This window comes from Erigeron canadensis, chromosome 8, assembly GCF_010389155.1.
Source record: "Erigeron canadensis isolate Cc75 chromosome 8, C_canadensis_v1, whole genome shotgun sequence".
Classification (NCBI taxonomy): Eukaryota; Viridiplantae; Streptophyta; class Magnoliopsida; order Asterales; family Asteraceae; genus Erigeron; species Erigeron canadensis.
Genome location: NC_057768.1, coordinates 5,773,210 through 5,798,093, shown reverse-complemented (window position 1 = coordinate 5,798,093; position 24,884 = coordinate 5,773,210). Strand labels below are relative to the sequence as shown.

At 37.1% G+C, this 24,884-nt stretch overlaps 1 protein-coding gene across 1 annotated transcript; it reads right to left on the bottom strand.

Moving 5' to 3' along the window:
• Positions 1–20,662: 20,662 nt before the first annotated feature.
• Positions 20,663–21,613, bottom strand: LOC122610157 (probable receptor-like protein kinase At5g38990). The gene has a single exon (XM_043783151.1). It carries the CDS (start codon positions 21,611–21,613, stop codon positions 20,663–20,665), a length of 951 nt encoding a protein of 316 aa, XP_043639086.1.
• Positions 21,614–24,884: the final 3,271 nt, after the last annotated feature.

Sequence of the window (24,884 nt, the reverse complement as noted above, 5' to 3'; positions counted from 1 at the left end):
CCATTGCCTTTATTTTGCTTTTTTCCAAAGCAACAGGGATTAATGGATTTTAGAAGTCTTTACCAATAACCGTTTGCTATTGGACTAGATGGAAACTTTTGGCTTTCCATTGCCTTTATTTTGCTTTTACAAGTAAGACAAACTTAAACTTGTTGACTCCAATAAAGCTTACACATGACAAGTAAGTTAGATAGCAGAGTCACCATTCAACATCCCCAACCTGCTGACAAGATCTTTAAATCTCTTTTCATCTAAGGGTTTTGTGAAGATGTCAGCGAGTTGATCATCAGTGGGGATGAAATAAATTTCAACATCCCCTTTCATGACGTGGTCACGTATGAAATGATACCTAATGTCTATGTGTTTGGTTTTGGAATGTTGAACAGGATTATGTGTAATAGCAATTGCACTTGTATTGTCACACATAATGGGAATCTTAGTGTAGTCTAAGTCATAGTCAGCGAGTTGGTGTTTCATCTAGAGGACTTGTGCACAGCAACTCGCTGCCGACACATATTCAGCTTCAGTAGTGGAAATGGACATTGTATGTTGTTTCTTACTAGACCAACTAGTTACCCTCCCCCCCAACAGTTGACATCCTCCACTGGTACTCTTACGATCTAACATGCAGCCAGCATAGTCAGAGTCAGAGTAAGCGACAAGATCAAAATTGGACTCCTTGGGATACCAAAGACCTAAGGTCATGGTACCCTTCAGGTATTTGAAGATTCGCTTAACAGCAAGACGATGAGATTCTTTAGGAGATGTTTGATATCTTGCACATAGGCAAGTAGCAAACATGATATCAGGACGACTCGCTGTTAGATACATTAGCGAGCCAATCATCCCACGATAGTGAGTAGGGTTCACATGCTTACCATTAGGATCAACATGGAGATCATTGGGAGGAGACATGGGAGTTGGCTTTGGAGAAATATCAGACATATCAAACTTAGCCAACATGTCTCGAATATACTTTTCCTGGTTGATAAAAATACCATCAGAGAGCTGACGTATTTGCAAACCAAGAAAGAAGGTTAATTCTCCCATCATACTCATTTCAAAATGAGATGACATAAGGGAGCTAAACTTTTTGCATAGTTTAGTGCATGAGGATCCAAAGATAATGTCATCAACATAAATTTGGACATATAATATGTGAGCACCTTTTCGAAAGATGAAAAGAGTGCTGTTAATGGATCCTCGCTGAAAGTTGTTCGAGAGGAGAAATTCTGAGAGGGTGTCGTACCAAGCCCGAGGGGCTTGTTTAAGACCGTATAAGGCCTTATGAAGACGATAGACATGATGTGGCTTGGCTGAATCTGCAAAACCAGGTGGCTGCTCGACATATACTTCTTCATCGAGTTTTTCATTTAGGAAGGCACTCTTAACATCCATTTGATAGACCTTGAAGTCACGATAAGCAGCATGTGCCAAAAATAAGCGTATAGCTTCTAATCTGGCCACTGGAGCAAAGGTTTCATCAAAGTCGACTTCTTCTTCTTGAAGATAACCTTGTGCAACCAGCCTAGCCTTGTTGCGTATAACAACACCGTCTTCGTCCATTTTATTCCTATATACCCATTTGGTACCAATCGGTTCCTTACCATGTGGCAAGGGAACTAAAAACCAGACGTGCTGTTGTTGAAATTGAGTCAGTTCCTCTTGCATGGCAGGAACCCAAGAGGGGTCAGCCATTGCCTCACCAATATTTTTGGGTGTGATCATTGACAAGAAGTTTACATAAAGACATGTGTTTCTTGTCGTTGATCGAGTGACAATACCCTGCTGAGGATCACCAATGACTTGGTGAGCGGGGTGACTTGCTGTCCACCTAAATGAAGGAACACTTGAAGAACCTAGTTGAGTATCAGCAGAGGATGGGGTTATGGGGATAGAAGGAAGATGATTGTATAAAGAAAGGTCGATAGTGACGGTGGGTTCAGCGACAGGATGATCGGTTGAGTTATTTGACTGAGTTGAGTTATCATTTATGTTGGAGTCATCAGTAGACTCCATATCCTCAGCATTTGCTGAGGCATCATGAAACTCATCATCAGCGAGATCATCAGCATGAACATCCTTAGACAACGATTTATCGTTGGCTGAGGAGGCCTGGATTGATCTCAAAATAGGTTCAACTGGCTCAATTGAGTAAACATGAGCAACAACTTGTTCCTCATCAGTACATACTGATGAATCATGAGATGTTTGCTGAAGACATTCAGGTAAGGTACAAGGTGCATCGGAAAATGAGTCAGCTTCCTCATTGGAGGGATTAGTGAACTCACTGAAAACTTCTTCATATGAGGAGGGTTGTATGTCTTTTAAGGCAGATGAACTTTCATCAAAAGTGACATGAATGGATTCATCTACTTTTTGAAGACGAACATTAAATACCCTAAAAGCTTTGCTTATAGATGAGTATCCTACAAAATAACCATCATCCGCTTTGGGATCAAACTTACCTAGGTGGTCCCTATTATTCAAAATGAATACAGGGCATCCAAACACATGAAAGTATTTGACTTGAGGTTTCTTACCTCTTAAGACTTCATAAGCTGTCTTATTATGTCTTTTAACAATTAGACAGCGATTCTGGGTGTGACAAGTTGTGTTAACAGCCTCAGCCCAAAATTTGTTTGGGAGAGAGGACTCACTGAGCATAGTTCTAGTAGCTTCGATAAGGATTCTATTTCTTCTTTCAGCGACTCCATTTTGCTCAGGAGTTCTGACAGATTAGAAATTTTGTGAGATCCCTTGATCATCACAAAAGGATTTAAGATTGTGATTTCGAAACTCAGTTCCATGATCACTTCTGAGTTCTTTAACCCTTATGCCATTGAGATTTTTCATTTTCTTAATAAAATTTATAATCTCTTCAGCAGCATCACTCTTGGAATGAAGGAAGATAGTCCAAGTGTATCGTGAATATTCATCCACGATAACTAAGGTGTATTTGCTACCTCTTAGACTTTGGACATTTACTGGACCAAAAAGGTCCATGTGAAGGAGATGAAAGCATACGTTGACAGAGTTGGCTTGCTTGGTTTTAAAGGAAGCTCTATATCCTTTACCTTTTTCACAAGCACTACAAAGTCTGTCTTTTTCAAAGGAGAGATGAGGAAGACCACGTACCAAGTTTTTCTTAGCTAGTGAATTTATGGTTTTGAAGTTCACATGCGACATACGCTTGTGCCATAACCAATTTAGTTCAGCAGCTGACTTGGCAAAGAAACAAGTCTCACTATCAGTTTTGATAGGAGTGAAGTCAACGAGATATACATCTCGTTTTCTTGGAGCAACCAATACAACTTCCTTGTTGATATTTACAACAGTCCCTTGATGTTTATCAAGAATGACTTTGTAGTCAGCGTCACAAAGTTGACTAATGCTTATAAGATTGTGTTTTAATCCATTCACATAGGCAACTTTGGAGAATTTGATTAACCCATTTGAGAGGAGACCATAACCTTCAGTTTGTCCGGTAGAATTATCACCAAACACCACAGTAGGGCCAACAGCCTCTACATAGTTATCCAGCAAGGTCTTTGAGCCAGTCATGTGTTTTGAACAGCCATTGTCCAAATACCACACACCTTTTCCCAGTGAACCCTGCAAGGATAAGACAGAAGGCTTTAGTTTGGTCCACTTTCAAACTCACTGATAGGAGTGTCAGTAGAATTAATGATGGGTGCATCAGTGGTGGAGGATGACTCAGCGGAAAGAGTCTCCTCAAGAGTGAAACGGTTTCCTAAGTCAGGAAGCATATGAGTTCTATCATTCTCATCAGTGGGCATCATGTTATTCCCACTTTCTTGAAGCACTACTGAGTTGCTAACAACGTTGGGAGCACTGAACTCAACCAACATTGCTGGTCGTCCCCACGAATTGGAGATGACATTCTGAGAATGAGGAATCTCAATGCGTTGAGAGGCAATATAGTTAGCAAGATTTGTTTGATGAGACCCCATAGAATTAGTGACAGACCCAGAGTCAATGAAGAAAGATTCATTTAGAGGATTCTCACTAATCATGGGAGATGAGACAGGGTCAGTGAGAGAGGCACAGGCTGAAGTGTGAGCATTTGTTTGCACAACCACTTCAGGGGCATCTCTTGAATTACAACAATCTATTGCAATATGTCCTCTCATGCCACAGAGATAGCATTTCCTGTTTGAGGAATTGCTTTGTTGATTGCTAAGAAGGAATTCTTTGAGTTGAGAGGACAAGTCATTGACTTGTTGAGCAAGTTCAACAATTTTAGGGTCTGTAGAGGTTGAAGCCTTGGTATTTGCTTTGGACTTAGGCTTTGATTTTTGCTTGCGAGAATTCTTAGAGAGAGGAAGGGGACCCAAGAGAGATTTGCCAGTGGGATCATCTAGACGAGGAGTGGAAGAGGATGCCACTTGTGAGCCTCTTAACACACTCCAAGCTTGTTTTAGATTTGTGTGTTCCGTAGAAGAAGTCCTAGAGTGAAGAACTCTACTGGGAGTGGTGGACCTAGAAGATCGATTTGGATTGGAAGACCTCCCTTGCCTGTGAGGGAGATATTCCCCAGCAGGAATAGAAGATTGTATCTGCTGGGAGGATCTCACTTGCTGAGATCCTCTAATGGGAGTAGAGGATCTCACTTGCTGATGGGGCAAGTGTCCCCTTTGTGGTGTCACACTCCTTACTTGTTGCTAAGGAACATTTCCTCGCTAAGGAGTGATACTCCTCATTCGTTGCTGAGGAATGTTTCCTTGCTGAGGGGTTAAGTTCCTCATTTGTTGCTGAGGAACGCACCCTCGCTGAGGAGTGGTTGATCTGTTGACAAACTTAGGCATTTTACCTCTTTGAGGTGTTGGATGTCTCAGAATTGATCGAGGTGGAGAAGAATGAGAGGCCTGCTGAACGACAACCGATTTGACTTGAGATGAGCCTTCATGATGAAACCTAGCATCTCCAAACCTTACACGTCTCTCCATGAGGCGTTCTTGTTGAGATTCCTCAGCACTTAAGACTTTAGAAGGAAAAGAATTAGATGAGATAGACTGAGGTTGCTGTTTAGTATGATCAGCTCGCTGAGGCGTGCTATAGTCATAGGGAGCAGCAACGTTACTTCTTTTGAAAGTCTCAGACCTATTCAAAGTAAGTGGCTGAGGAGCAATGGATTTGTACCCATCACTTGAAATTTCTCCATGAAATGTTTCATTTGGAGAATATTGAATTTTGCCTTCGTGTGGCATCATGCCAACAATAGGCAAATGGGAGAACATGTTATTAGAGGATGAGGATGAGCTAACAACTTTAGCTTCAGATGAGTTTGAAGGGTCGTTGGAGAGAGATGTGGAGGATCCAGCGTCCATTTCAGTGTAGTAATCATTTCCTTTAACGAAATACCACTTTTTCATTTCCTTAGAAGAAGTAATGCCAGATGGAGGAATTGAGATTTCAGGTTTTACATCATCTTTAAACATGTCAGCGATGCAGGCAGCAGATTCAAAATCTCCACCTATCACTGCCTGAACTTGTGCAGGGACTTGTTCTTTAAGACATTGATGGTGAAACTTAGAAGCTTTTGACCAAGAGGTCACAATCTTCTTGAGATTGAGGACTTCAAGCTTGAGTTTTTCATTCTCAAGTTGAAGCTTTTGAGTCAGCAACTCATGTGACTGAAGTTCAACATGAACATTCTTTAGTCTGTTGAGTTTATCAGCTTTTTCACTCAATTCAGAACTTACTGAAAGGAGTTTTGAGTTAGCTTCAGCACGCAGAGTTTCTACGAACTGAAGATCGCATGACAAGGATTCAAGTATTTTGGTTTTGTCCTCATCAGCAGATGAAAGAAGAGTATGTACCTTTTTGACAGTGACGTTGACCCACTGACTTGTTGAGACTTGGTCTTTCGTCAGCGCATCACTATCAGCCAGAGCCATGAGACACATGGTGTCAACATACTCCTCATCATCAGAGTCATCTGAATCAGCCCAATCATGCTCTTCAGCGACCAGACCTTTGCCTGGTATTTTGGCTTCTTCAGTTTCAGCCATTTTGGCTTTAAGCTGATAATACTTGTTCCTGTATTCATCAACAGAATTAGAAGAGTTAGATTTTGGAGCAGTAGGAGTTGGGATAGAAACCCTGCATTCCTTTTGATAGTGGCCTTTTCTGCCACATTTCCAGCATTCTTCCTGTGATTTATCCACAGGAGGCTTATATGGAGCAACCGACTTACGGTTGTTCCATTTCCTGGAGTACTTCTTTCCAGCGATTAAAGCAAATTCAACAAAATCACTGAGCATTTCTTGTTTCTCTTCAGCATCAAGCTCTTCAACAAGAGCTTGAAAGGATACTGGAAGAGAAGAGGTGTTGGCACCATCAATGGGATAGATGGGGTCAGTAGAGATGAGAGCAAGAGGGTCAGATAAAGGGTTTGCAGAAGTGCTGGTTGCAGAAGAGGAGCTAGCATGTCTCCTGGATTCTGCAGAGGCTCTAATGTTTTGAGCCAGGGCTTTCTCTTCAAATTGAAGAGTGCCAAACAACTCCTCAAGATCCAGTTCTTGAATCTTTTTGGTGGTACGGAGGATTTGTCTTAGATTCTGCCATTTGAGAGGAAGAGAATCGATGAACTTATGGCATACCTCAAAATTGTCATGGGTAATGCCAACATTTGTCATGTCATTGAGCAACCCTTTGAATCGGGTATATGTGCCCTTGGGACTTTCATCAGGAAGAGAAAAGAAATTTTCATAAGCACGTTTGAGGTCAATTTTCTTGGTTTTAATCAAGTCAGCTGACCCTTTATAAGTGCTTACTAGTCTTTCCCAAACTTCTTTTGAAGTGGGGAATTTAATGACTAGTTTGATCACCTCAGTGGGAAGGGTGGTGATGATCATGTTTTTCAATCTTCAGTCAAGATTGACAAGCTTTCGCTCTTCTTCAGTCCACTGGACTTCAGGCTTAACTAGATCTGTCACAATTTCAGGAGCATCAGGTGTCGCACCTGGTGTCCTTTGAATATACGTAGGGATGTAAGGACCTTCATTTAAGATGGTCATAAGATATGGTTCTACACCCACTATGTGTAGTAACATTCGTTCCTTCCATGAGCCAAAGTCTTTTGGCTCAAACTTTGGAGGAATAGAGACGTAACCAAAGACACGCGTGTTAACCAAAGTGGGTACAGACGACATCTTTTAAACAGAAAAATCAAGATTTAATTTAAAGAAAGAAAAGATATAATGTAAACACAAGAGGCAAACAGATCTTGTTCCAATAATTTAGGAACGGTGGCTCTGATACCACTTAATGGTCCACGAATGCACTACTTGTGTATTGATTAACTAACTTGTAATATAAATACGAAATAACAAGAGTAAAGATGAGATGTAAAGAACTTTGTTTAGTTATATGTATTTCAACCTAAATGATGAAAACATGGATGGTTGTTTTACAACAACAATGAACACTAAACAGAAAAATATGTTAAGTTTTTGGACACACAAAAACTTAACAAATTACTTAGAGAATAAAATAAAACTGTGGAACACACCAACCAGTTTTATGGCTAGTTCAAGTGATTCCTTTTATAGGCAGATAAGGAATCACATGACTACTCTTAGTAGATGTTGACACATGAAGGTTGTCAACTATCTATTGGTGGATCGTTCAGATCTGCAGAGGTCTCTTTCCTTCATCTTGTTTGTTTCCAAAAGCGGTATGAAAGAGAAACTCCATTGCACCGAAGTAGTACAAGGTCACATGTCTTTATCTTGATCTTTCAACACGTGTCCTTGGGACTATTCTTCTACTCTTCAAATTCCCGCTCATACTTGACTTACAAATACTGGACGGTGAGTCATTGAACATATCCTTTAGACTTTGAAGATAGATTGTGCCTGCAGATATATGAGCTCGCTGAATGAGCCACTCGCTGAGTCCCTCAGCGAATCCCTGATCCAACAGACAGGTATCTCTAAAGATATTATTACTTACAAGTTAGGAATTGATAAAAGTTTCAGGCCTATACAACAAAAAAGGAGAAAGTTTGCACCAGAAAGGAATGCGATCATTCAAGAAGACGTTGAAAGACTCTTGAAAGCAAAGATGATAAGGGAAGTCAAATTTCCAGAATGGCTTGCCAATGTCGTAGTGGTGCAAAAGAAGAATGGAAAATGGAGAGTCTGTGTGGACTTCACAGATCTCAACAAAGCTTGTCCCAAGGATCCTTTTCCATTGCCAGATATAGATGCAATGGTAGATGCTACAGCTGGACATGAAATGCTAACATTTATGAATGCATCTTCGGGATTCCAACAAATTCAAATGGAGGCTGAGGATCAAGAAGCAACAACCTTCATGACTCCAACAGGTATATATTGTTATATTGCTATGCCTTTTGGATTAAAAAATGCAAGTTCTACATACCAAAGATTGGTAAACATGATGTTTAAAGACCAACTAGGGGATACGATGGAAGTCTACATTGACGACATGGTAGTAAAATCAAAAAAGGCTGAAGATCACCTCAAGGATCTTGAAGTCGCTTTTAATATCCTGGATCGCTTCAACATGAAGCTCAATCCAGCAAAGTACAATTTTGGAGTAGGTACTGGAAAATTCCTAGGTTATCTAGTAACAAAGAGAGGAATAGAAGCAAGTCTAGGACAAATAAAGGCGATCATGGAGCTGAAATCCCCCAGAAGTGTAAAAGATATTCAAATATTGGCTGGCAGATTAGCAGCTTTGAATAGATTCATATCAAGATCATCAGATAGGTGTAAAGAATTCTATGATATGCTGAAGAAAAATAAGAAATTCGAGTGGGGTGAAAAACAGGAAAAGGCATTTCAAGCATTGAAGGTGTACCTCTCAACCCCACCTCTGCTAATGAAACCAGAGAAAGGTGAGATACTCTTCTTATACCTCTCAGTATCCTTGGAAGCAACAAGCGCAGTGCTCGTAAAAGAGCACGAAGGTAAACAATATCCTGTCTATTATGTTAGTAAAAGTCTATTAAATGTTGAAACTAGGTATTCACACTTAAAAAAAATAATATTAGCATTAATAATGACTTCAACCAAACTTAGGCATTATTTTTAAACACATCCTATACATATAAAAACTAATTATCCCATAAAAAAGTGTGCTTAGAAAACCAGAATTATCAGGTAGAATGGCTAAATGGTCCGTTAAGTTAAGTGCGTTTAATATCACTTATGAGCCTAGAACTGCTATTCTTTTTGGGACAATTGTTTGGGGTCAGATTTGCTATAATTAGGATCCTGGCCAAGGATATTGCTAACATAAGTTTCTTTTGTACACGATAATACTTTTTGTACTATGCAGGATCCTGAGTTCAACATCAAGATACAGGATATACAAGACATCTCCAACGGTCAAAAATATGTCAACAACTATTTGACAAAAGAGTAAACAAGCAATCCCGAGAATATCGCAACTAACTTGAAGAATAAACGTGTCAAAGAAGACTCAACGTCTAAGTTACAAATTCAACACGTTGAGAAGGTTCACACGGAAGATCCCGGATATTTCGGGGAATTAGTTAGATTTTTGCATTATAATTAAGGGGTGATTGATCGAAGTTAGATATCTGCTCACACTTGTATTCACACATCCTTAAAAACTGCATTCTTATTTTCATTAGCTCGATCAATTCACTCTCATTTTCGTTGTATCATAATCAGCCAAAATAATAATAAAAGAACTAAGGAAGGATCGATTGAATCCTCCCGGGATGTTTTACCTAAGATCATTTAACTGGATCAAGAGTTTTTTCTTGTCAACAAAATTATGGTGTTATTATTCTTTACCACATTTTCTTTATCGCATTACTTAAACGCTTTAGTTTTAATCCGCATTACTTTACGTTATCTTCAACCGTTTTCTTAATTAGTTGAAGTATTTCTATCTCAAAGATCTTCTTAAAACTCTTTTTAAACCTAAACTCATAGTTTAGTAATTTTTTTAAAGAAAACTTTCCTTTTTAATTGAAGATCCTTGAACAACAAACCCCACTTACAAATCTTCGGTTCTTGAGTTGTCTAAAATCCTTTCTAAAATTATCTTAGGTAATTTTTGACCGAAACAACGGGTCACGACAGTTCGGGCAGGGTTTTGACCCGTGCACATCCCCAGCCCCCATGCAACCCTGAGTTAAGAAAATATTCCTAGCTATGCTTAGCATTCCACATGATTAAACCTCTCAACCAAGCATTAACGACCTTGATACTTATTATGACATTCGGGTCATGGTGATATATCCCTACGACAGATAATGGTCCAACACTACGCATCGTCATGAACCGATTGTGCCACGAAGCACGTGGGTCACGAAGACTCACATCATTATTACACAGCCTCATTGATGAGCTATGTTATAGAGGGTAGTAAATTGGAACGACGTCTCCTATAAAGGCTAACCAAAATAAGGTCCGAATATTCATATCAAGATCTGACTTTTCCCTACAAACGAAGAGGCTACATCTCCATAGGTAGAGTATAAAAACATCACGATTGAGGAGGAATGTTTGCCCCGTATCTTGAAGATCTCTTCGCTGCCACACATAGTCTCTAGATTGCAAGACCTCTTTGATGCTATAAATAGCCTTGACCCCGAAGGCCCATCCGCAGATCCTCCGGAGCTCGGGTTTGAAGGATCCCGCATGCCTTATATAGCCTCAGGTCCGAAGGCCAATCCAAAGACATTACATAGCCTCGTATCATTTGCAGACCTTCCAAAGAAGATCTCATAGATCCTACAAAGCTCAAATCCGAAGGTCTAGATGTAGCTTAGGTCCCGCAGACCTTACATAGCCTCATGTCCGAAGGCCCATCCTTAGACCTTACATAGAATTATGTCTGAAGGCCCATCCGTAGCTCAGATCCCGCAGATCCTCCAAAGCTCGGATCCAAAGGTCCGGAAACAGCTCAGGCCCCGCAAAGCTTACGAAGCTCAGATCCCGAAGATCAATCCGCAAGCCTTCCGTAACTCAAGGTTCCCTAAAACCTTCATAAATCCCTTAAATATTTTCACCAGCTCAGAGCCCAAAAATCGAATGTATTTCACAAGAAGAATCCGACTATGTAGCTCCGTTTGTCGATTGTGCAAAGGAGATCCGGATTTATGGATAACCTCCACCACTAAGAACCGTTATCCAAACTACCCGAAAGGTGAAACGCTTATACTAGCCTTTCCAAAGAAGGTGCATATATTTGGGAGAACCGCAACGATTAATCTTGGCATACTAAGGAAACACCTCGGTTTTAGCCATAAAAAACCACGAGGAAAGATGCTCAAAGGTGCGAAACTTTCATCACATAATTATGCACATACCACCTATGATACATAGTCTACAAACAAACCGTGTTATGAAGAGGTGAGTAGACAAACTCTCCTTGGTCCTATGAGCAAACAAAATAAACTCCGAAACGAAGCATCACCATTCGGCCAAGTCTTCGGTACCGAAGTCGTGGTACTAGCCGAATTCCAAATTATCGACGCATGGAATGCTAAATACTGAAGGAAACTTGGAGGAACTCAGAGTTGACCTAAAATCTCTCGCAGAATGAAGAGGAAATACGGCCATTGGAGACGCAATGTTCGAAAAGAAAGCCGAAGGGGGCTAAAACAAAAGAGTCAATCCTGCGGCGTTCAAAACCGGCGACTATGTACTTTGGCTAAGCAGCACCAGCATCACGTAAAATCAATAAAGGATGGGACCGACATGGGACGGCCCACACATACTCCGAAACCGCCTACGGCAACGGAACCTACTAGTTAAAAATCCCTGAAGGGGGTCCAGTTGATAAGACCTGGAATCAATCTTTTATAAAGGATTGAATTTGCAGAAGTTCCATAAAACTCTGTGATGATATACCCTCCCAGCGGTATGCAGGACTTGTCACACGAAATAACAGTAAGACGTTACGACACGAAGGTTGTCCGTAACGAAGGCTTCCGCAAAAGATAAAGGAGGTAAGAGTTGTTCCCCTATAAACTTGGGATTTGATCTTATCACTTAAGTCCAGTAAAGAAGGAAAGAATCCTCCTGGACTCTTATAGCCTAAGACTTAGGGAAACCCTAAAGAGGCTTAACTTTTCTTCCAAAATAAATTCTCTCTATAAAAGAGAATCCTAAAGACATCTCAAGGCATTCATTAGAGCTGGTATATCGTGTCGGACACGACACGATAAGACACGAACACGATAGGGTTAAACACGAACACGACACGATAGCTAATCGTGTCAGTTTTTCCAAACACGAACACGACACGATTTTTAACAGGTTACACGATCAGGGACCTGTTAAGAGACTTGTTAAAAGTTACACGATAAGGGACCTGATAACGTATCTTATCGTGTCTTAACGTGTCTTATTGTGTCTTAACGTGTCCTTAACGTGTCTTTAACAGGTGTTTAACGTGTCTTTAACAAGTCTTTAACGTGTCTTTAACATGTCCATATATATACTACTTGTCTTATCGTGTCATATCGTGTCTTCGTGTCTTAACAGGTCCGGACCTATTAAGACACGAAACACGTTAAGGCCAAACACGAAACACGAAAAAACCAGGTCGTGTTGTGTTGTGCTAACAGGTCCGTGTCAGAAATTGCCAGCTCTAGCATTCATAAAGGCTATTTGCCTCAGTTATTCAATAAAGCGAAAGCCCTTACGAAGGACACCGCATTACAAAAGACCAATAGTTTTAAAAGAGAAAATTTCATTACATCGCCCTGTGGTTTGCCTTTTATTATTTTTCGCTTCTGTGCTTTATTTTAATTATTAGATTACAATGTGGTGACATTTTGTATCATTACGCACCCCTCTCTCTAATGACTATTTGTTGTCCCCCGTTAAACCCCTCATGTGCAATCCACATAAGGGTAATTTTGCCTTTTTACCATAATCTTCATCTTCATATTCAAATCATTAACAACACCATTAGGTAATTTATCCAATCATTCCATATCTATATATATATCTATATCTAAATCTCAAAATAATAATAATAATAATAATAATAATAATAATAATAATAATAATAATAATAATAATTTATTATTATTATTATAATAACTAGCACGTTACCCGCGCAATGCGGCGGTGGTCGTGACAATGCCGTTGTAGTGGGGGGCCGAGTGTTGGTGGTGGAGACGGCGTCGAGTGGTGTGGATAATTGATGTAAATGATTAATGAAACTATATTAAAGAATAAAGGATTGGTAGTGTAAATTAATTATTAATGTTATGAGGTAGTGTATGTTGAAATATTTTAAGGGGTGCTAAGTGAAAATATTACATATTTTCAACACTTCCATAAATAAAAGAGACTATTTCTTTTATAATATAATATAGATAATAATAATAATAATAATAAAAGAAATCTGGAAAAGCAGCAGCAGATATACACAACAGAAATCTGGAAAAGCACCAGCAGATTTCTTAATAAAGATGTAATCAATTTTTTCATAAATATGTAAGAAAAATCTCTTGCCGCCGGAAAACCCACCGTCGTCGCCCTTTCATGCTCTCGCCGGAATATACACAGTCATCCCTAGATCTTGTTCGCCCCACCTTCCTATTTATCCCTAGATCTCTTGAACGAGGGCCGTCAAAAAAAAAAAAAAATTTTTTTCCCTGGTTTGTCGGGAAATAGACTAACCCACCAGCCGCCATACCGGAAAAACGTGAAAGAGGCCATCGGAAATCGCGTTGCTCTAAGCCGTCACCGGAAAACTCCTTTTCTTGTTTCCCTCTTTTACTTCCGTCTTTACATTTGTAGGGAATATTGGTGAGTATTGATTAGAATGGAATAGGTGTTGGGGTTTTGTGCTATAATACTAACACCACCATAAACATCCGCCTACTACACTCGACATCATCAAGATTAGTTGGAAAATTACATCAAGAGTCCTAAAAACAGATCTAGATTGCGATCGATGGTCCAAAAGGCTTTATGCCTTTGTTTTTTAGTGATGCACATTTCCCAAGAAGGCCCATTTGGGGTTTGAATTTTTGTTGCTTTTGTTTTAATTTCTTTGTTTAATCCTTCAATCACACAGCTACTTTTGTTTTAATTTCTTTGTTTTAATTTTTGTTGCTTTTGTTTTAATTTTATTGTTATTGTTATTTGGTGAATAAAATTAGAGAAAAAAATAAGTTTGATCTAGAAAAGAAGATAAAAGAAGAAAGGGAATATGTTTTAGATGGGAAAAATACAAAAATGCCCTCATGTGCATTGCACATGAGTGGCTTAACGGACTTGTATTAACGTCTGTTAGCAGGAGGGGCATGTAATGAAACAAAAAGTCAGCTTAAGGAGATGTATTAATAAAAAAAAAAAGCACAAAGGCGAAAAATTATAAAATGGCAAACTATAGGGTGATGTAATGAAATTTTCTCGTCTTAAAAAGACCAATAGTCTTACATATATCAGGCTATGCGCCTAAATTATTCAAAAAGAAGCAAAAAGTCCCACGGGGACAATGCATTATTCAAAAGACTAATAGTCTCAATATTCAATAAGAGGGTCGCTACCTCAGAAAATGCAAAGACCAAGAGGGAACAAGCTGACAGAGACGCTTGAACAGACACCCCAGTCCCCAACGCACGCGCATAAATACATGCAAAATATAGCATGAAGATAAATATTGGTTTGATGCGTAAAATCCCAATATAAAAATAACAAAAAAACGTTCGAAAGATAGAATGAGGCAAAAAGCCAAAGAAAAAGTACCGGGATTTCACACGTAACAATGCAGAGGCCCAGGATCAGGTATAACAGTTATACCATTAACAAATTTACTATGATAGACAACTAATTTCAAGATAGCATACTCTGGAGACCCTTCAAGACGAAGCAGGATCAGGAGCGCAGAGCACAGGATCAATCAACTTCACAATCTCATGATCGCTGGCAAAAGTCTTACAAACATATGACACAAGTCTAGTGTAAGTGAGCAATTACGGGTCCCTGAGACTACGTGACAGAAGTATGCTACGCCAGAGGCTTTGCAACGAAGAGTATTCTAGCCCCAAGGGCTTCGCAATGAAGAGTATGCCAAAGCCAAAAGCTTCACATCGAATAGTGCATCAGCGCCAAAGACTTTGTAACAAAGACCATGCTTCAAAGCATCATCGAGGGTGGAAAGCAGCTGACCTTCAGAGCCTATGGAATGATGCACAATGATCATGCTACATAGATATTCATAGCTTACGAAGCCGGCAACAACCACATTTCCATCGTAATAGAAGATCTCAGGGGGAGAGTCTAGCGAATATCCCATTGATTACTGGTACGTAGCCCCTACTTAAAAGAATAAAAACTACAAGTAGCAATCGCCACCCCCTGACAATCACTATGAAACAAAATCCTTCGTATATCCCAACCAAGTTTACGTGCTTGCGAATAAATAGAGCGTCATGGAAGATGAGACGTCTTGGTCCTATTCTGGCACAAACCCATTTCTCTCTCTTCCAATGAGGACTTAGCCTTCGAAACATTATAAAGTTTTTACATGGCATTATCTCACGATTATAAAAAACGTTGGAGCTATTGAATCATTTATCTTTGTAAACTCACCACAAAACCTAAATCCAACACCCCAAAGAATGAATCACAAACCCTATAATGGTGAAAAAAGAAAATGATGAGTGGAGGATGTGTGTTAATTTGCAAAAAAGACGAAGACATTACAGATTTTTACAAGCAAGATGTTGTCCGGGCTAAAGAACGCAGGGGCTGTGTATCAGCGCCTGGTTGACAAAACATTTGCCACATAGATTGGCAAAAAAAAAATGGAAAATTACACGAATGACATGGTATGGATGAAGAAAACCTCTTATAAAATATTTGGGAGACCTTCGGAAACCTCCAAACAATAAACCCAATCCGAATAAATGTTCATTCGGAGTAAAGGAAGGAAAATTCCTAGTGTATTATAACAGCAACAAAGGGATACACCTTAATCCCTTGACTGTTGACAAATTAAAACAGGTCTCTCCACCAAAGACAACAAAAGAAGTCCATAGCCTAAACGGGGAAGGTAACTTATTTCGAAGAAAGAAGACTTACAAAACAATAATAATACAAAAATCGAAGACAACTGCAGTCAGAGCAGATCAAATAGAAAATAAAAGCAGCGATATGATACAGCGGCCACTAAAAGCCCTTAACTGCTGATATAGCATCTCGAGATATGTAACGGCTGATTAATTGACTTTTTGGATATAAGGAATTTACCCTGGAAAATGATAAAGTATCTAGGAATAGTCCAACGCAATGCTTATTTAGCAAAAATCATCACCTTGGACTGGGGGCTTGATGGTGTACGACACCCTTCGTAACGGAAAATGACCTTTGTGACAGAGCCGATCCTCCATGATGAAGGTACACGCTGTAAGCCTTATCTAAATATGGAAGAGATTATCTCAATCCCTTCTTCCTAAATTAAAGAGCTGTGCTCTTATCTCGTCCTAAATACCAAATCTAGCATATTATTAGAATTATTCTTAAAATCTTAAACTTATTCTTCAAGATAACCATTTCTGTATAAATAGTGAGTTCTAAACCTAAATACTCATTTTCCTCCTCTCCAAAACACGCACACACAGATCTGGACGTCCTTTTCTCTCTATAGGAGATGCTCCAGCGACTTACAATAATATCCTCACATATCGACAACATATCAATATGCGGCGGGACGATGACTCTTCATCCGGAAGCCTCCCACAGCCTACAATGATTAGGCAAAAGCACCCTTAAATGTCGGATATGATAATATCCTTCCACGAGCATGCTAATCACGATCGAACAGATCGAAAACTCATTCAATAGCACGATCATAATCGGCTAAACAACACATAATCGATTGGCGTAAAGAGACACGAACTCTACCTTCGGGGAATCGCCAACAAACAACCAAAAACACCCATCATCCTCCCTTCTAAACCTAATCTCGGTTTGGTATACAAACAAAATGCCATTCGTTTCTTGGGATATGCAGACGAGGAGTCACTAAAAATCAGATGCTGTTTTTTTGGCCGTGTAAAATACGGTTGCGAAATGATTATTGTTGGTGTGGAGGTGGGGAAAACCGGAAAAGAGAATAGTAGTGATGGATTGATGCAAGAAACTGTGGATTATATAGGAGATGAAGACTGAAGTTAGATATTGGTGGCCGGAGGTCTTTATGGAAGCAGTTCTCTACCTGTGGGTAGAGGTAAGACTGTCTACAGCTCACCTCCCCTATACCCCGCTTAGGGATTGGTTACGGTTGTTGTTGTTGGTTGTTGTTGTTGTTGTATGAAGACTGAGTTAGATCTTGTTTTGGAGGGTGTGAAAAGTAAATATTTGGTAAACATATTTTAGGGGCATAATAGTCCATTTATGTCAGATTTTCTTGGATGTATCATTTATGTTCGTGGAAGAATCAGGTCCCTTAAAGTTAAGGAATTTAAAAAACAAAAGAAATATATATAATATATATATATTTAACATTGAGAATTATTCACGAAAGTCGGTAATTCTTATATACGTTGTTTTGTTCAGGTTCGCAATAAAGAGCCTTCACAAAATAGATCCTCAATTTAAACTCTCATGGAGAAATCCTTATTACTTAGACTAGATGGGTGCCCGTGCGTTGTGGTGACACTAAAAACTTACAACATTGTCTACGCTTACCATTCAATTCAAAGGTCATTTCTTAAAGAGTTCCGTTGTATGTGTGTGATGATAGTTTTAGGGGTTAAAATTTCTAAGGTTATTTTAATCTAATTGTGTATATGATATATAAAAGATGTAAAACAAGAAGGGGTAATATAGTCATTTTAAGTCTTAAATACTTCTTTTGAAAGGTGAATTTCGCTTGAAACTTCGTGTCGCGATTCGACAGCAAGAGGTCTAGCATACGTTGTCTTAACTGGGTCCACGCTAGAGAGCTCTCTCGAAGTAAAAATGTCTATTTCAAATACCCAATGGGGGAAAACCCCTTACTAAGTCGCCCGAAGGCACGATGATTAATAGGGGTAAACCCTGCCTTCTCAGACTTGAACTCGAGTATACCAAAGTCAAGTCCTCATAGAAGGACTACCTATATCTTAAAGTTGATAGAATGGAGATTCAAACCTGAGATCTATATATAGGTCACCAAAGGAAAGAGATTATAGATATTTGGAGGAAAACTTACCAAAATGCATCATAAGTCATGAAACAATATACTAAAAATCATATAGGTTATAGGCAAATATAAGATATATATATATATATATATATATATATATATATAATATATAATATATATATATATATATATGTTATAGGTAATAGGTAAATAAAACAAATATTAATTTAAAATAAATATAATGTTGGATTCTCTTTATCAAAAATTATAATGCATCATGTAAATCATCGTGCATTGATATATATACTTGTGCTTTGTGAATATTCGTGCATCAATTTTATCATTGATTTAAAGGTCAAGATCTTGTTGGATTTGTTTTACTTTAATACTTATTTTACAATAATCAATCCGATATTATATACTATACTAAATCAATAGGATGTGAATAGTAACTCACATGCGTAGCCAGTTACTATTCATCCATGCTATACCAGCGTCATTATTCAGATTTTACCAAATCGCATCTCTTTCGGGTTTTTAATACAAGTTACTTCTTTGTTTTTTTTTAATATGTTTTTCTTTTCGGGTTTTCAAATAATATTATATTAAAAACGTTTATTTTTTTTTTTTTTAACAATATTTAGGTTTTATCACATTGAATCCTTTCAAGTTTAAAATTACGTGTTACTTCTTGATTTTTGACATTTTTTTTTCTTTTGGGTTTTCAAATAGTATATCAAAATTATTTTTTTTGTGGTATTGCCTTTGAATAAATATCTATTTCATATGTTCAAAGATTTTAACAAACATATATAGCGTCACATCATCAATAACAAAACAAAATCGTTTCCAGGTTTCGAATAATATATTAAAAACTTTTATTATTTTTTTGTGGTATTCTCTTTGAATAAGTATATATTTTATAAGTCAAAATTTTTAGTAAACATAAATCATCAATAACAAAAAGTAATCGAACTAGTGGAAACTGCACAAATAGCATACGAAAACTATTGTGGTTTTCCCTTAAATAGATATATACTCATATATATTTGATCAATATGATAAACTTTTAAACAAATCTATCAATGACAAAATGTTTATTAATTCAACGCAAACATATAAACTAAATAACACAATCGTTTTAACACGACAATTTATGTACCGCAATGCGGGACCCAAAATTTGTAATATTGTAAATTTATAATATAATACTGAGTATAATATTGTAAATTTGTAATTTAATATTTCAAGTTGATAATGAAGTTAGACATAGACATCGCCTAAAATTTTCGCGTGACACCACTAAAATATTGAATTGTTAGAATGGTTGTTTTATGAAGATGAGCGGGCTATAATATGATATTCTATTATTAAATTTTGATTAGACTTATCCCCGCATAATACGCTGGTGGTGGGGTAGTGATGGCAGCGACAGGTGGGGAGGTGGTGGTGGTGACGGTGATGGTGGTAAATGTAAAAGTAATTGATGTACGTTAAAGTTGGTAGTGTAGTTTTTTTTAGAGGTGAGAGATCTATATTGGAAATTATTTCATTAAGGATGTTATGGGTATATTAGATAGAGATATTTAAAAAACTGAATAGAGGAGAGAGGTATATTTGGTTTTTTAAAGGCATACTGTTTAAGGAGAAAAAAGAGTAATTTGTTTTATTGGAGCTAAAGTGATTGTTTTGACTATTTTGTTCTTTAAATAAAAAGAAAAATTGTTAGATTAAAGGGTTTTTGTTGTAACACCTATTTTATACAGTAAAAAAATTGGTAATATCGCACAATGCAACGTTGATGGTATGATAATGGCGGCTACCGTGTTGGTGAGGTAGTTACGGTGACCGATGGTGGTGTATGACTGGGCCGGTGTTGATGGTGGCCATAAGTGTCCGATTGGTCGAGGCCCAGTTTTTTAAAGAGCCCAAATTAGAAACAAAAAGAAAGTTAGTTAGTTAAAAGTTGAAGTGTTTCTTGTGGTCTTGTTCACCGGAAAATGAGGAATTGAGGTTATACAGGTAGGCGTAAAAGATAAATGAAGAAGTAGGCGGCGTACACAGGCTGACAAAGTCTACTTTCTCATTTATATTATATGATTAGTATTAACTATTTTATTTTAGTCCTTCAAGTATTTAGTTTTTCAAATAATTATGTAAGTTTTCATCAATTGCAACTTGCACCCTGATTTTATAAAAATTTTACTTTTGTTAGAATTAACATTTTTTCTAAGGTATCAAAATGATTAGTTTTTAGGGCCCAATTTACCATTCTCGAGCCAGACCTCTATTTTTTCTTTATATATTTTCGAAGATTCTATATAATATAACTTGTTGTGTTTATTTTTATGGGCCTTTTTTGTTTACGCTTGGCCTAGATCCATAAATCTTCAGGGACAGCCTTGGTGTATGATGACAGATCGAGTGTATGAAATACCTTTCTTGTTTAGAAGTAATAAAAGGGACATACGACTGAATATATTTAAACCATGTGTTTGTGAAAAGAATTTTAGGCTTATTTTGCATTCAGAAATCATGTGTAGCTAGCTAGCCTAGCATAGGAAATTACCTGGATTTTGAGTGATCTTTCAAGCTGTTTTCTGACAACATTCATAGAAGGTCGTCGGTCTCGAGAATCGTGCAAACATCTATAGGCTATTGTTGAAAATTTTTCCATGGAGTCTAAGCTCATTTGTTTCCTTAAACTAAAATGAATAATTTCATCCAATTTCCTCTTTTCATATGATTCTTTAGCCGTGGAAGCCGATAGCAAAAAGCCATCATCTTCTTTAACATTGCATAGCCTTCCACACATAACTTCGAATAGTACCATGCCGAAAGAATATACATCAGATTCTGTCTTCACCACGCCACTAATTATGTATTCTGGTTCACAGTAGCCAGGGGTGCCACAAGCGTGAGAAATGACAGCACTTCTATCGAAACCTGCCAAGCTTAACTTGGACAATCCAAGGTCCGAAATTTTAGCAACCCAATTCTCATCTAACAAAATATTTGCACTTTTTATATCGCGATGGATTATTGTTTGATGCTCTCCAACATGATTGTGGAGGTGATCTAATCCTCGAGCTGCCCCAATACAAACTTTGAGTCTTTCCAGCCATGTAAGAGTAGTTTTACTACTTCCGGGCCTTATATAACGATCTAAACTTCCACGCTCTGCGAATTCATAAACCAAAATCTTCTCCTTCCCCTCGTCACAGTAACCGATAAGAGAGATGAGGTTTGGATGGTGCTGACCAGAGAGTAATTGAATCTCAGTCAAAAACTCCTTTAACCCTTGTCCTAGATTCTCATTTAATCTCTTTACAGCTACTGTGGTGTATTTACCATCGTGGCAGAGTGTTCCTTTGTACACCCAGCCATATCCACCCTTTCCAATGCACGTTTTGAAGTTGATGGTTGCTTCATCAATCTCTTTGAATGATAATTTCAATTGGTGTTGCAATTCTTTCATTGACATTATATTATTGAATATTGATTAACTAAAACTAGTAGGTTCAAAATGGGATAGAAAGGTAGTGTAGTGTATATGTATGTTCTTTTCTAACAACCATAGAAACTCGAAACATATTTTATCTATTAGATTACATGTTTTTAAAGTTTATTTACATGTGAGATATTATAAAAATGTATGTTGCAGAACAAATTTTTTTTCAGATCTTATGTATAACTATTTGTCCATATGTGAACAGAAACATGAACGAATTAATTCACAAATTCACACAAGGCTGTTTTAAAAGTTTTGAAAAGCAATCCTTCTACAACATATATTTTTATAATGTTTCACATGTGAATACACTTTAAAAACATGTGATTTTATACAATAATTAATAGTCTTCACGATTCTTGCAAATAAATAGTTTTTGAAAATGTAAAACAAATATTCATGATGCATGATAATTTTAATGATGTACGGTGATTTTCAGTGAAAATAAACCTATTGTTTATTTATTTTACATTAATAATTGTTTTATTTTATCTAGTACTTATCTATATATATATATACATTATGGAGTTAATTACAAATAATCATCCCCATGGTCTGTTAAAATTACATATTTCATCTGTATCTTTCTTAAATTACAGTTTTGATTTTGTCTTTTGACCTCCATCCACATTGTCGGTCAAAGAGTCAAACACTTTTGGTCCAAAAGTCAACATTTTGGACCAAAACTATTGATGGCCGGATTCCAAAGTTATGGATCAAAACCGCAATTGATGAAAGATAAGGATGAAACATGTAACATTTGAAAAACTTAAAAGACGATTTGGTAATTAACACTATATAATGTGAAGGAAGCTGATTAAGTACGAGCAGACAGATTTAGTTGTCTAAAACTCTAGAAATAAAAGATGTGGGATCTGTACTTCCTAGTTAGCTCAAGTGGTTGAGTACTTGCCTTACAAGCAAGAGGTTTTGGGTTCAAGACTTGGGAAGTACATAGGAAGTCTTCCTATGAAGTCTTGGCTTGGGTATACCCAGGTTCAAGTCTGAGGGGGCAGGGTTTACCCCTATTGATCGTTGTGCCTTCGGGCGGATTAGTAGGGGTTTTTCCCCCCATCGGGTATTTGAAATAGGCATTTCTACTTCGAGGGAGCTCTCTATCACGGACCCGGTTAAGACAACGTATGCTAGACCTCCCGCTGTCGAATCGCGACACGAAGTTCTCAAGCGAAATTCACCTTAAAAAAAAAAAAATGTCGGATCTAAAATAAAGTATGCCCCATTCGGCAGATGCATTTATGGTTATATTCATAGGTTATAAGTTCCATATATGGGGGTGGCATATGCTTAATAAGTTTTGTTTAACATTTCATTCAATGGTAGTGTAGATCCGGATAAAATAATGTAGTAGAAATGCTAAATAAAACTTTTAGGGTTTTATTTAACTTGCATAAAAAAAATTATATATTTTCATATAAAAAGCTCGTCCTTGAATTTTATGGTAAGTGTACAACTAATTAATGCACCTTAACGAAAGCCCTTAAAGCTTCGTTTAGCAAAACTCAATAAGGTAATCTACCTGTATTTTTTTTAATTATTTAAATATGTGAATTATTCATGAATGTCAGAAGGCCTAACATGTGTTGTCTTAATCGAGTCTGCGTTAATAAACCCCGTACACGAATAGATCCTTAATTTAAATCTCTATCACCTAAAAAACCAAAAGAAAAACTCTCCAAAGCGACCATAGGTAAATTTAAACATTTGTAGTACTTAAAACTTCTTATTTGGTGTTGGTTAGTCTACCTAAAGTGCTAAATAATACTTGTTACTGTATAATATAGTAAAGTGTAATTCAAAACATGTCTATTATAAAAAAAAAAAAACGGAAAAAAGAGGACGTGGGATGATCAAGAGTTTAATTTATTCTAGTTGACATTTTTCTAAAAGCTACTCTGGTTGACATTTGATTACACGCCATCACCCATGTGCTCCCTATATAATACTAGTATTTTCAAGGTCTTCTATAACTTCATCCATATTTATTCATTTTTTTCACTTATATTTTTTCCTCTAAAATTAGCATCATCTTCCCACGTTTTTTTTCCGTTAACCAATCAAGTATTATCTAAATTCACATTTATTTAGTTAAAAAAACAACATTTTAATTATAAATAACATATTTCAATAAAATATGAAATTTGTTGTAAAACAACACTTAATAGCTAACAAATATAATATATAATGACAATTGATAATAGAGAGAATAGGAGAATGATTTTCATATCTTATGTACAAATGAGATCATTATATATAGACATATGGTAGTCTATGTAATAATAATTACAACCATAATGATAGAATACAAAAGATTAAGAGTTTAGAATGTGGATAGCCACATAATAATTGATTCATAATACATCTCCTTGGTTATCCACTAGTCAAAAGAATATGCCTCGTTAAAACCTTACTAGGAAAAACCCAATGAGACAAAAACCTAGTGAAGGAAAAAGAGTACATAGTTCTTTCGATACGCTTGGGGATGTTGCCTCATTAAAAACCTTACCAGGAAAACCCAATGGGACAAAGCCATGGCCCAGGGAAAAAGAGTGCAGCGCGTATCTTCTCTCCCTCATGATCACATCACTTGAACTCTTGAGTCGTTAGTATCGCGAACAAGCTTCATTTGATATACAACTTCAATCGTTGGAAACATCCATGTTGCATTATCTTCATGTTGATCTGTGAACTAACTTATAATATACGATAAAGTTGACGCCAACAATTATAAATACATATCCGTTTGTAATTGATCATCCTGCATTATCAAAACAAACTAAAACTACCTTGATAGGTTAGTATAATGTAAAATTATAACTTTATCGCCTCCAGGGTAGTAAAATATATGTTTTACCCACTAATACATTCTCATGGGATAAGATCTCTATCTTTACCGAAATAACGAAAAACAATATATTGGAATATACATTAATAGTGACCCGATGCTACTCAACTATAGTATTTTAAATCAAGAACTTATCTCCACAAAGAATGAAAATGATATTTATCAATACCATTTTTCTCAATACCAAGTGATCAGTATCAATACCAAATCATCATATATACAAATTATTTATTATACTCAATAAATAGACATACCCACAAAATATTTTCCTCATATAAATTCCTTGTTTGAGTAATCATTCATCACTAGAATATTCTGATTTTGTTTATTCAAGATTTTTCACCTCACATTTTCAACATAAAATTGCCATAGAGATCTTTT